Here is a 12,637-nt window from a genome sequence, read left to right as displayed (position 1 = left end):
GACCATTATGTGACTAAACAGCAGAGAGAAATGAATGTGTACGCCTAAATTGTAGCATCCCGGCAGTTTCTTTCGAGATGCTGTCGCCTCCATGTCGCGAGGTTGAAAAGATACTTTATTAAAGTTTGTGGCAACTGAGAAAAGTCGAGTTCAATTTGGGGACACATTTTCTGTCCCATTAGTTTCATTTCAGCCGGGTCGACCGACCTCTCCCACCCCGTGACCCCACTAGCTCTCTCAACGTGTACTTTTGTGTGCACCCTCACAGGCCTACTAGGGTCTCTAGCTTTCATTGTGATTTTATTTATTTATTATATCGATGTGCAAACAGACGAAGGACATCTGAATGTGTTTCTCCTTTGATGCTTTGCACCGAATAACCTACGACATTGGTGAACTCTAGAACAAGACTCTTCTTTAGCGTGTGATCTTGTAATTTTTTCTTTAGGGGGCATCAGTTGTTCGAAAGACTGTTGGTGTAACGTGTTAAACTAAGTCATACTGAGTGTGTTTGTAATGTAAGATTTAAATACTTGAGTAGAGAAGAACATTTTGCTCTTAAAGATGAAGACTAAATCGGCATATGGCCATTAACAAATTATCACGCACAAAGTGGACGAAATAATTGTAACTTATGTGTACAAATAGATTGTCATCCACTAATAACTAGGCCTATTTTATACTAGTTTTTACTGAGAGGTCTTTCATTCGTTTTTTGCTCGATTACAGTGATAGGCAAACAGGTATGACAACTTTTAAACGCATGATATTTTTAGCCCAAGTGAAACCTGTTTAATGAGACAATAGCAGTATTGAAAATGTGAGAATCCTCTCATTATGGGGGAGCGTCGCCACTGACTGACTGCCTATGCTCTTTTGATTTTTGGCAGATGTAAAGCCACTTCTCTGTCGCTAAAAATTACACAGTAATAGAAAAGTAAAAGAAACGTATCTATACGTTATATTTTAGTTGCTAGACACAGCACTGTAAAAGCGAAAACGTGAAATTGTTACCTTAATGATCTATTTCTACCTGTTTTGGCCCTTGAAAGTACTTTCGTTGGTGTATTCGAATTTAGTCAGGTTGTCAGTCATATTCAATTTTATTTTTAAATTGACTAAAACCGGTCATTCAATCATATTACCACTTGAAGCACTATATAAGGTTACCGGACAAAACTTTTTTTTTTTTAAGCAATGAGCCGTGGTTGCTAAAAGTGTGTAACTTGCAGAAGATCCTAACGTATAATAGGTTCGGACAAAAAAAAAGTTAATGTTAAAATATGAATGGATTTCCTAGCTTGGGGAACATAGTTTTATGATTTGATAAGGCAGATAGTACACTACTTTAGGGATCTATGCTGCAATGCTTATATTATTTTGTATTTAGTTGCTGAAATATGTAGCCTAAATCAGATTACAAGCAGACTTATGTTAAATATTCCAAATATTTTAAGATTTTATGTTAAGAGAGTCCTATATTTTACACTTGATTATTTGAAATGATTTGAGACAGTCATTTAAGAAATGCTTTAAGAAAGTTTGGTATAGGTGTTTTGTTAAATTGTAGGGATTCTGCTTCATCTCATAACTGATCAAACGCCTTTGGATGCAGTAATGAAACAAGTGTACAAATATAGAGGACAGATTTATCCCAATTATGTGATTTAAGCAGGGTGAACAACATGGCGCAAAAAGTTAAGTTTTCTGATAAAGTTGCAAATCACTCTTTTACGTTCATTTTAAGTTATATCGAATATTATTTAATGATGGGGTAGTATCGTATCCAAAACCAGCGCTTTGGTCGTTGCTTATAACACTGAACAAAAAGACACCGATCAAGAGCTGTCAGACCCAATGGTGCTCTTTCGCCACAACCTCGAGACCCAACCTGAAGTAGTGCGATAAGGTGAAAACACTGCGAAACAAACAAATCTCAACACGGTCGTGTTATAGAGGCTGTCTTATTTTTGAGTCGCTGAAAGTGACAAAGAATTGGTGAATGAATAAATGAAGAAAAGTATGGAGTGTTAAAGTGAATGTAAATGTTCAAATGTAAAACTTAACGGATATTAATGACTGTGAGCCCTAGAAATTGCACATTTTTAACTAACTCAGCGTGGATTCTTATAACGTTTGCATTTCTTACTCAAAGCTGTGTTCCTTTGGATGGACAGCTGATAATCAGCAGTGAAGGCTACATTAAAGTTCAACACACAATGATGTTGAATGTTACGTTATCATTGTCAAGAAGCCCAGTAACGATCATTTAATGTGGGCATTTCACATTTTTTATAACCCCCTTTATAAAAAATCACAGAAGGACACAGTAGAGGGCTACAATTACGACCACATTCGCACTGTAGTGAACTGTATCGCTGAGGAGGTGGACATTTCTTTATGTGTGTCCATACATCACCTGAATGATTGATGATTTGTCCCGTCCAAGTGCTGTGACTGCCATGCAGCAATTGTTGTGCTTAGGCTTTTAGACCTTCTTTTGTAGGAAGAAGAGGAGGAAGAGACTGAACAACAAGATACTCACCTGTCTGCAGAATCGAGGCTCTCCACCCGCTCTATCGAATTTAGTTAGTTAGTTAGTTAGTTAGTTAGTCAGTTAGTTAGTTAGTTAGTGTAAAACACAACGATGATCACAAATGAATATATTATTCATTTATTAAAATATCTATCCCCTTTCATTGTGTTGGTTATGATTCGTTATGACATGTAAGATTTAAACTTATTGTCTGTAGACTAAATTATCAACTATTTGCTTTTAAATATAGTAAACATTGTTTAGGCCTACATTATGGCTTTTATTCACTTTGCAGTGTTCACATTTGTAAAGTGCATTGAGTCATTTTTTTTTTTTTTTTTTTTTTTTTCAGTACACTGATGCGGAAGGGTCTATTTATACTTACATGTTACAGTCCAACGAGTGGTTAAAAGTTCTCATTAATTTAATCTAACATTTAGCGTGCAACTCAGGTAAGGAGGTTTATGGAAACATACCTTAAAAATATAATAGCACGTACACACTGAAGTTCTACTTTCGAGCCACTGGGCAAAGAAACAAAACTTCAACGACATGGGAAATTAATCAATACACTTTCTTCTGCGTGTATGCTGATCCTGACACTGCCAATTATATACTGTAATTGTAACAATGTTAATAACACCACAAGACATACATTTGATATGAGAATAGCTGACGGATTCTGTATTGGCTGGTATTGTAAAACATCAGAGACTTTGTAACTGATGACATGAGGTAGCTAATTAGTGTGAATTGGGCTTTTGGTCCTAACCTGCACTGTAAAAATGTTTGTCGGGTAACCAAAAATGTGCTCCATGTGCTAACATGTGAATGAATTGATTTTATTCAAGTAAAAAAAAATAAAAAAAAAAAAAAAATTAATATGACTGAATCAACCTAACTTAAAAAAGATTGCATCAATGAAATAAATCGTTTAAGGTCAGATCAGGAAGAACCAGCTCCTGCAACAATAGGTTAACTGCACAGTTTGACTTTTTACAGGGTCTCTGTCGCTGATTGGGATTTTCAAGTTTCACCAGTGTCTTTCTCACACTTGTAAAGTTAGTGACACAGTATCTATACAATTTACCGAATATAAGCAGCATATAACAAGCATCGTTTCAAAGCAACAAGTGCTAAAATAAGAATCGGAGAGGAATTCATCGTTCAGTGAGTTATGATATTAAATACACAGTCTGGTATTTTGGTGTTATTTATTGCCGTCGAATCTGTGGAAAGTCTTAAAATCGCATCCATTAACTGAATCTCAAAAACAAATACTGATGCAACCTTAAGAGACTTATGCAGTCGTAAAATGGAGTGGAGTTGTGATTTCACAGTACTGAAACACCCACTCAAAGCGAGTGTTCTTGGCGTGGACACATTTTGAATGTCTCCCTTATTTAACACACTAGATTCATCTCATCAGCTCATTAGTAAGTGACCCATAAACTAAACTGGGTGTCAGATACCACAATACTGTGGTACTCCCGGACCAGGATTGAGAACCACTGTTATACATCTTTTATTAATAAACAACACTCCCAGAACAATACAAAAGGTGTAACCACGTGTATAAGTAATTGTTCTATAAAGCAGCCCACTGAATATATTCTTATTTGTCTTTTTATTCTAAAATACATTTTGTCAACCCCTTTTGTAAGATAAGTGTCTTCTCAATGTAATTAAGTTAGTGATGAAAGGTCTCAGTTCTTAGCATTGTTACGAGGTACTCTGTGTAAACTGAGACGTGGTAAACGACGCAAAAAGGTTTAATCCGGGGTCATCGTGTTATTTTGCAGAAAGGTAGCAGCCCTGATATTGACTGTACGCTTTACTCATGAACTGGTAAATATACATCTTTTCCATGGATAGGCGTCCTATGCCATTGCCTATCCATGCATTAAACTTTCGCACTTTTTGTGATGTTTTATCTATATTTTACTCAAACGAAAAGCATGAGTATAGATTGTCTGCATAGGGCTCATCTCCATAATCTTTGTTCTGATGTCTTGCCCCTTAACCTTTACCCTCAACATGACCTCAGAAGCTATGCCTAATGGCTACTCAAACGAAAGCAGACCGAGAGAGAGGACCACAGGACAAAAATTCAAAACATTCCACAGTTTGGCTAGGCCAAGGAAAACGGCTCTGTGATTTTCATTCTAAAATATCTTATATGCCCGGATGAAAACTTCGTGGATAGATTCACGTCGATTTCTGCAGCTACAGAAAACGCACCACTAAAGTGGTGGAAGGTTTGCGACATTGGCAAAGATAATTTCTTGAGTCTTCTTTGGAGTGTTCAGTGAACCCAACAATTTTTATTTTATTTATTGTCATTAACAAGGTCCGGGTTTCCGAAGCTCTAGAACGTTAGTAGCGCGTCAGTAGTAACTAATCTCTAAAGCACGTTTCCGTTATTTAGTACGCGAAAACGTTCGTAAATTAACGAGAGCCCTTGATTACTCCTAACTACGTGTAACTTAATCTTTGGATCTGGGTCTTTTCGCTTGCCTTCACAGTTTATTCGGAGACAAAATACACAAACAATATAAACAATGCATTATGATTATTGCAAAGCCACTATTTCGGAGAACAACAAAAAATCGTTTGCAAAAATAGCCTTTAAAGGACAGCGCAGTTTATGCATACCACGTGATAGGCCCCTAAAATTACCAGACAGACAGGATATAACTTTATACATGGATACTTTAATAAGCATAAGTAAATAATTTGAGATCCTGCAACAGTTTTTATTTTATTTTTTATTTTTTAATAAATAAATAAATGTTAACACCTGAAATTTGAATGACCCTGTTTGAGTGACTGTTCTTGGTCTTTGTTTTCTTTTCTTCCTTTTTTTTTTTTTTTTTTTTGTCCCTTCGTACAATAACGTATAGCCTGATTTTCAGCATTTTTTGGGAAACCCGACCAATAGCTGGTAAAACGTACATTATTCCCGACAAAGGTTACACTAAAACTTTAGATCACTACTGCCTCAACATATTGAAATAAAAATCGGTTTGAAGATAGTCTTTAATGAGGCTACTGACTGTTTATTATTACAAAAATAACTATTCATCACAGACACATAATTATTTTTATTCTTAAATAAACTATATATTTATTTATTACTGGATTATTGAAGATAAGTGTCTTGAGAGAGATGAGTGATACTGTGATTGGTTCAAGTTGCCAGGAGAGTCGTTTACGGAATAGTAAACAGGCATGCAAACTCATGAGAGGAAAAAAAGGTGAGAAAACCATAGCAGGTGTTCCAGATGTGAATTTTTAGTTGATTTGTTTGTTGTATTTAAAGCTTTTTTTAAGTTTTTAAGCTTAAAGTAACACGTTTCAAGTGATTTTAAGAAAATTTTTGAAAATTTTACCAAGCAATTTGAGCAACTTAGCTTCAGAAAAGGTGGTTTTAGCTGAAAGGTGAGTAGTCTGCATCCCTGAGTAAAACATCCCTTACCTACAAAAAAGGTTAGAATTTTACAGAAGATTTTATCAAATTAGTTTTTTATCAAGTCTGTAGCCTTTATCTCCGTCTCTAAAGTTGCACTACACATGAAGAATCAAATCTCTATGTATCTGGCACAGAAACGAGTGGCACATGCAGTTTAAAACTCAGAAGGGTCGACATATGGATGAAGGGCCACCTGTGAGCATCTGGTGTTTTAAGTGCTCTCTTTCCTACACACTCTCACAGCGAAATCGTAAGGATTCATGTGACTTTTCTAAATATGGCTTATTTGTATGATATAGCAGGACTGCACTCGTATGAATTCGTACGACTTTCACTACAGCCAATGACGTCGCTATTACTTGCTTCTGTCACACACAACAGCTTCCAGTCTTGTTTACACACTCTACTGATCGGCTAGGTTTAGATAAGGGGTTTAGGTAAGGGCATAATATTAATAAGCATTAATCTTAATGCCTTTTCATGAGACTGGTTTGCTCTTAAACTTCCGTCCTTTTAACTAAAGTAAACGGGCCTAAAGGACAACTAGAGGTGGGAAAATGAATGTAAGAGCTGATATTTCAGAGTGTTCTCATCTAGTGTTAACACAGGTTACAGGTCCCATGACACATTTGCAACAAGACGGAAGAATCTTGAAAGTTATGTAAAATCACTTCTCCTACTCATCCAAATCTAATGTGACGTTGTTACATGTTGTGTTTCAGGATGAATCTATAACACCCAATAATACAAAGGGGCACTCTAAGTAGCCACATGTGATACCATGACATTGAGAAAAATTATGTTCACCCAGTTTTAGTAGTTTATAAATAAATAAATACACAAATAAACAATTATTTAGTGTGAGAGTTATAAATTTAAAACTCTATATTCATTGTCAAATCACATTGGCTGACTGCTCTCAAAGCCTAAAAGAAAGATTCCCTTGGTGCAACTGAGAAGTTCCCAGTGTCACGGTATAGATGTAGAATTGTGTTATTGAGGCTATTGTCCAGGCCTCCGGGGTGTCTGCAATGTGTCTAAACATATGCGGTCATGAGAAGGTCACTAGACGTGCTGCTGCGTCGCAATGATTAATGTCATCTTTTCTAAAGAGAAATGGCATTCGTAGTTTGGATATTCGTAGATCTTATTGACAATATTTAATTGCCAACGGTAAACCTCACAGCTCATTCATGCGCAAAGCCGTTGGACAACTTTAGCTTGGGATGGACAAAGAGAAATGTTCAATTACTTTTTAAACAATAGTTACTTTATTAGAAATGAGCTCCTGTTCCTCAACGCCAGCATCCATGACATTTGTCTGATATTTGGTGTGAGCACAGCCACAACTCAGACAATGACAGTAATTCAATATTCAGTTCAATTGCTTATAAGAATTGGTAAAGGTGTAGATTACTCAAAAATAAAACGCAAAACTTTGTATTTCAACAAAGACCCATTGACATACATAGTGGCAGGTATCATTTTATCTATGAGTTCACCAGAGTTTGTTCTGTCTTGAATGTGCAGAAACAACTACATTTAAAGCTAAAGTATACTTGGTAGAGTTATGTCGTACATTATCAAGATAACTTTTAACAAATTGTGACATTGTATGGATTGTAGCCTATTCATTTTCCATATTTCCTACTTTTATGTTTTTAATAGTCGACTAAATTGACGTGGTGTGAGCTGTCGAGTAATTTGGCATCACTGGATACTGGGAACATGGTCCACTTGAAAGTAAGAAAAGGGGGAAACAATAATGAACAATTATAATTGAGCTAACTGAGCAGCAGACCCTCAACTGAAGCTCTTTTTAAAAAAAAAAAAAAAATGGCCGCAGCTCAAGTCTCAGGAATACTTCAGAGATCAATGTAAATTTCAGTCCTTTTATTTAGGTACAGATTGTTTACAGCAACGCAGGGCACCGAAGATATACATCAATTTTCTGCTCTTCAGAGATAGGCCCATTTGTATGCATCGTTATAACCGACAACATCCTCTGCTCGTTAAAACCCTTTCCTAGATTCACTCTCTTATCTCTCCTATGCTGCTTCAAAATCTCATTATATTACTAATGTTTATTGAATAAATTAATCCGTTGCGTTGCGCAGAAACAATGAGAAGACTGTGATGCTTTTATGAAAAGCAAAAGTATTAAGGTACTTGTGGATTTCAAATGTACCTACGTACTAATGGAAAAAAAAACTGATTAAAGAATACCATTATTTTTTATTTTTTTAAACTCTACCCTCCAGTACAGAGTTTCAAAATTACCAGCCAGCTTACATTCATTCTAAGATCAGATCAACCCATACAGAAGTTGAGGCTTTTTTTTTTCCTCAAACAATTTTAGGTTACGTCACAACCCATGGCCCTATGTGCATTCGCTTCATTTGTCTATTATTACCCACTTTTGCCTTATTCTCGTTTTTAGCCTCTTTAGATGAGATATTTTTGCATTAAATTGCTACAGCGATGTTTTTATCGATGTTTTATGCAGCTGTTTGTATCAGCAACCACAAGAGCGCAGAAGGTAGGGAGGAATTATAAAAAGGTTGACACCCAGAGCGACCGGCGCGCTTTTGTGACAGAAAGAAAAATGATTTATTGCTAGCAACGTGGTTCAAACAGAGTTCACTGAGAATTGTAGTGTACCGGCGGAGGCGCTGAGTTATGGTCTTGCTGAGCCACTACATCAAAGATTCCTTTTTAGATTTAGTGAATGGACCCAGCGGCATGAGACAAGGGAACAAACTTACCTTAATTGGAAAATTCCCAAGATCACAGACGACTTTCAAACAATACGGTAAGAGTTAGAAATATGAAAGGTACAAGGGATAAAAAAAACCCTTCCCTTAACCTACACCACCATGAACATCGATAATAATAATCATCATAATAATAAACATTTGTATTATTTGTTAGACCACATAACAATAGAACACAGAAGCATGTTGGTCAACATCATCGAAGATGGTTTTAATAGCATTTATTGGATATATAATTCATCTGTGGTTATAGTATGAGTACACTTGCATTCCATGCACACTCGGACGCAGTAATATTTCATGTTAATGGCGCTGCAGCTCGGCAGATGCCGGACTTGTAATATGCATAGTGAATGCTTCTATTTGACAAGGCTTGTGACAGCAATTCACTGAACTCAAAATAACAAATCGTTCTTAAAACAAGATTGATTTTGCCTTACAACCAAAGAGGATAGCCCATGGCTTCTTGATATTCTTCTTTAATAAACAGCATATGAACGGTTCGTTATGGCCTGACTACATGTATTCCAAATGAAAGATAAGCCTTTTACATGTTCAGAGGCGAGAAGACTGTGCGTGTTTAAGCGATTGGCGCTGTCCTTACACTCCAAATTTACATGTGATTGTTTTTATAGAGTGTCCAAGTTAACCTTGCACATGTGCTACCTGCCCATACTGAACTTGCTCCTCCACACTAGAGTCTTGGAAGCTCTTAGCTCCCAACCTAATCCTACCTCTAAGCTCTTTATAAACCTGAACAAATACTATGCCTAAATTAAAAGAAACAGAGTGAATCGTTGAGAGAATTTTTAAAAAATACGTTAGACATGTCGTTGACATAGCTGAGTGTCTGAGTAAATATTTAAACAAGGCACTGGGAGAGTAAATGAAAAGGGACTAGTCCTTGTGCACAATTAATCACAAGTTCGAGACACAGATTTCACATTGCTGTAACGATGGGTGATGTCTTTCATGTTAAGACTCATTTCACACAGAATTTTGTTACCCTTTACTACGGGGATACTAACATCAACGTGAATGTTTTATGTAGGCTATAGTGTATTAATTAAGGAGTTGTTTTAATTCGCGTAATGGGCTAAAAGTAAATCCTTACAGCTGCCCGGGCAGCTTAGGTGCTGAATAGTAAACCTTCAGTAATGACCCTCGTCCTTCCATTCCATCCGCTATATGACGTCAGAGAACAAAGGCTATTTATATTGTGAAATTAAAGCTATTTGGTTTTGTGACAAATTGTTTAACGTTACTTTGAAACAACACATTACTCGACTTTAACAAGTTTCTGAAGTCCTTTGTATTGCCCTATTATTCCCTGTTTAGGGCAAATCTGGGCTGTTACTGCTCTTTGTTCATCAAGGCATTGCTTTAAATAGTAGATAATGCAATTCTAACTATAGATGACCAATCGAAATTATTGCTTTGGTTACACGAGGGCAGTCTTTGCAGCTGTTTTCTCTCACTGGAAAAGTCAATAATATCATTACTCTTTAAGACATGATTATTTTTTACATGCATTATCAGTTCAGCAGTGATAGTCAAAATCCCTTTGTTTGACCACACCCATGATTTTATTGATGTGGATTTTCACCATGCAAAAACGAAAAGAACTGTCGCAGCACGTCAGTAAATGTTTAAAAACGTCCTTAGCATTAACTTGTAACGCTTAACATGTGTGCTGGATTTTTTCGAGCAGAATTCACAGACCGTTATGCTTTTCATAATACATCAGTGACGACGGAGAAAAACAAACAATGTAGTACACTGCTGTCAATTTAAAAAAATAAGAACCATTGCTAACTCCTCTTCATGGCTGATTGCAAACTAAAAGAAAAAAATAAATAAAAAAATACATAACACAACACTTATGGTGCTGCTGGTTTGTGCAGTGTATTATAGGAATAATTAGTTAAAATCGATATAAAAAAAAAGTCGATTATTTTTAAATACCTACCACAAGAGGACTGAAAAGTCAGTCTTTCAAGGTTACAAACACTCATTATAAATGCATTATCACAGAAACGAAGTTTGTTTTCTGCAATCCATTGTGGCGAAAATAAGGAAAAGCGATCCCAGACATGCCCGCCTTTTTTCTTTTTAACTGGATCTCTCTCTCTCTCTCTCTCTGCCCCCCTCCCAATGCCTGAGCATTGCTGGTATAACTTCTGGTTTCGCAAAATAGTTGAAGAGTGCAGTGGGAAAACTGAATCCTCGTTTGGTTGCTTTCGAGCACTTCACAACTTAAGCCCTGTGTGCGCGAGGCTATTGGAGGCGACACTCACGTGACTACGTTGTTTACCCTTGTTGGCAAAAAAAAAAAAAAAAAAAAAAAACATCAAAGACTCGAGTGAGTGAACGTTTATGTTTTTCCTACACCTTGTGTGATCAATAATCCAACCCGAGTGATCAGGACTTTTAGAGATGCAAAAGGTTTTTTCTCACGAATATCTCATTAACAATGCCAACTTGCACAAGATATATTGCAATAAATCTCATCTTTTCATGGAGCAACAATTCTCCCCTTGTGTTCTGCAGGAGAGCAGCTCTGTATGGACACAACCTGGTGAAGAAAACAAGCATTTGACAAGACATTATGAAGGCCATGTGTGGAACTTTCAAAAACCTTCCTATTTCCCCTCTGCTGATGTCATCCACCCCACGAATGAAGCACCTAACATCAGTTCCGTGGACATGGAGAAGGGAGGACCTTTTTATGTGAATACTATGGAAAGAGACAAGGGGGACAAGCTGTCAACTTTCTGCTTTTCAACCAAGCAGATGAGAGAGGCACAACCAGCTATACCCTTGAGCTCCATTAATGTTAGGGAATCAGGTGAGAGAACTCGTTTTGGATTAAAATTAGGTATTGATTTGTAATGTTTATAAATACAGTTAATCTGATCAGTCGGCCATATTTTAGTCGATAACAAATAACAACTTTGTCAGATTTGGTTGTATGTCAATGTGATTTGTCACTTAGACACTGATGTCAAAGACTGAAATCAATGAGAACCACAGTGATTAATCAATTATCAGTGTTTTTCCTTCCCTCTTAAATTGAAAATGAGCTCAGAAGTATAGGCAAAAATTCAAACTTGGCTAAGTATGCATTCCAACACCTAAGCCTTGTCTAAAGCTAAGATCCATTTTGATCAATTAAGGTTATTTTAATTTAAAGATGAGTAAACACAAGAAATTGGCATTTATACATTCATAAATGCTTATCACTTATTGACAGAACTGTAAATACAATGAAACAAATATCTCTGAACTACAGAGAATTTGAAATGTTGCCAAACAGTAGTTATAATGTTTCAGTGTGTGAAACATATTTTGAAAAAGAAGAAGAGCACTTGTAAGGAAATAATATTTTCTTGAGACAGCCAGATGTTCTCTAAACTTGGTTAAGTTTAAACTTTACTAAAGAGCATTAAAAAAGTCTTCATTTGAAATTGTCTGAAGCTAAGCTCTTCTGGGTCACAAAGAAAATAATGTACAAAGATAAGACAAATAATTTTTTAGCCTAAGCTACATCCATACATTCACATTGGTGAATAAGTTCTCCAAAATATATATATATTTTTTAAATTAGGCTGAGGTGGTGCACGCAGTGTACAGAATGTCACTGAAAAAATATTGACATGGTAAATATAAGTATGGGAGGATTTCAATCAAACTGTACAGTAATAGAACATTTTGACAATTAAGATGGATTTCAGGTCACTACTTGAAAAACTTACACTGATAATTAGGACAATGAATGAAAAATAATCCATGCACAAATCATTAGGAATCCAACCACAGTAGAAATAATAGGGAATGGATAATTAACTGAGTGAT

At 36.1% G+C, this 12,637-nt stretch overlaps 1 protein-coding gene across 2 annotated transcripts in view; it reads left to right on the top strand.

Moving 5' to 3' along the window:
• Positions 1-11,521, top strand: part of LOC127419853 (homeobox protein Hox-C4a-like) — a 64,601-nt gene extending 53,080 nt beyond the window's left edge. Inside the window, exon 3 of one of the 2 annotated variants that reach the window (XM_051661623.1) lies at positions 11,333-11,521. In XM_051661623.1, the coding sequence (XP_051517583.1) occupies positions 11,333-11,381 (49 nt within the window). In that variant the 3' untranslated portion in view covers positions 11,382-11,521. The remainder of the gene's footprint in view (positions 1-11,332) is intronic. The other variant, XM_051661622.1, reaches the window with a different exon arrangement.
• The last annotated feature ends 1,116 nt before the right edge of the window (positions 11,522-12,637 follow it).

The sequence above is a fragment of the Myxocyprinus asiaticus genome, chromosome 29, assembly GCF_019703515.2.
Source record: "Myxocyprinus asiaticus isolate MX2 ecotype Aquarium Trade chromosome 29, UBuf_Myxa_2, whole genome shotgun sequence".
NCBI lineage: Eukaryota > Metazoa > Chordata > Actinopteri > Cypriniformes > Catostomidae > Myxocyprinus > Myxocyprinus asiaticus.
This window is presented reverse-complemented; position numbering and strand designations above follow the sequence as displayed.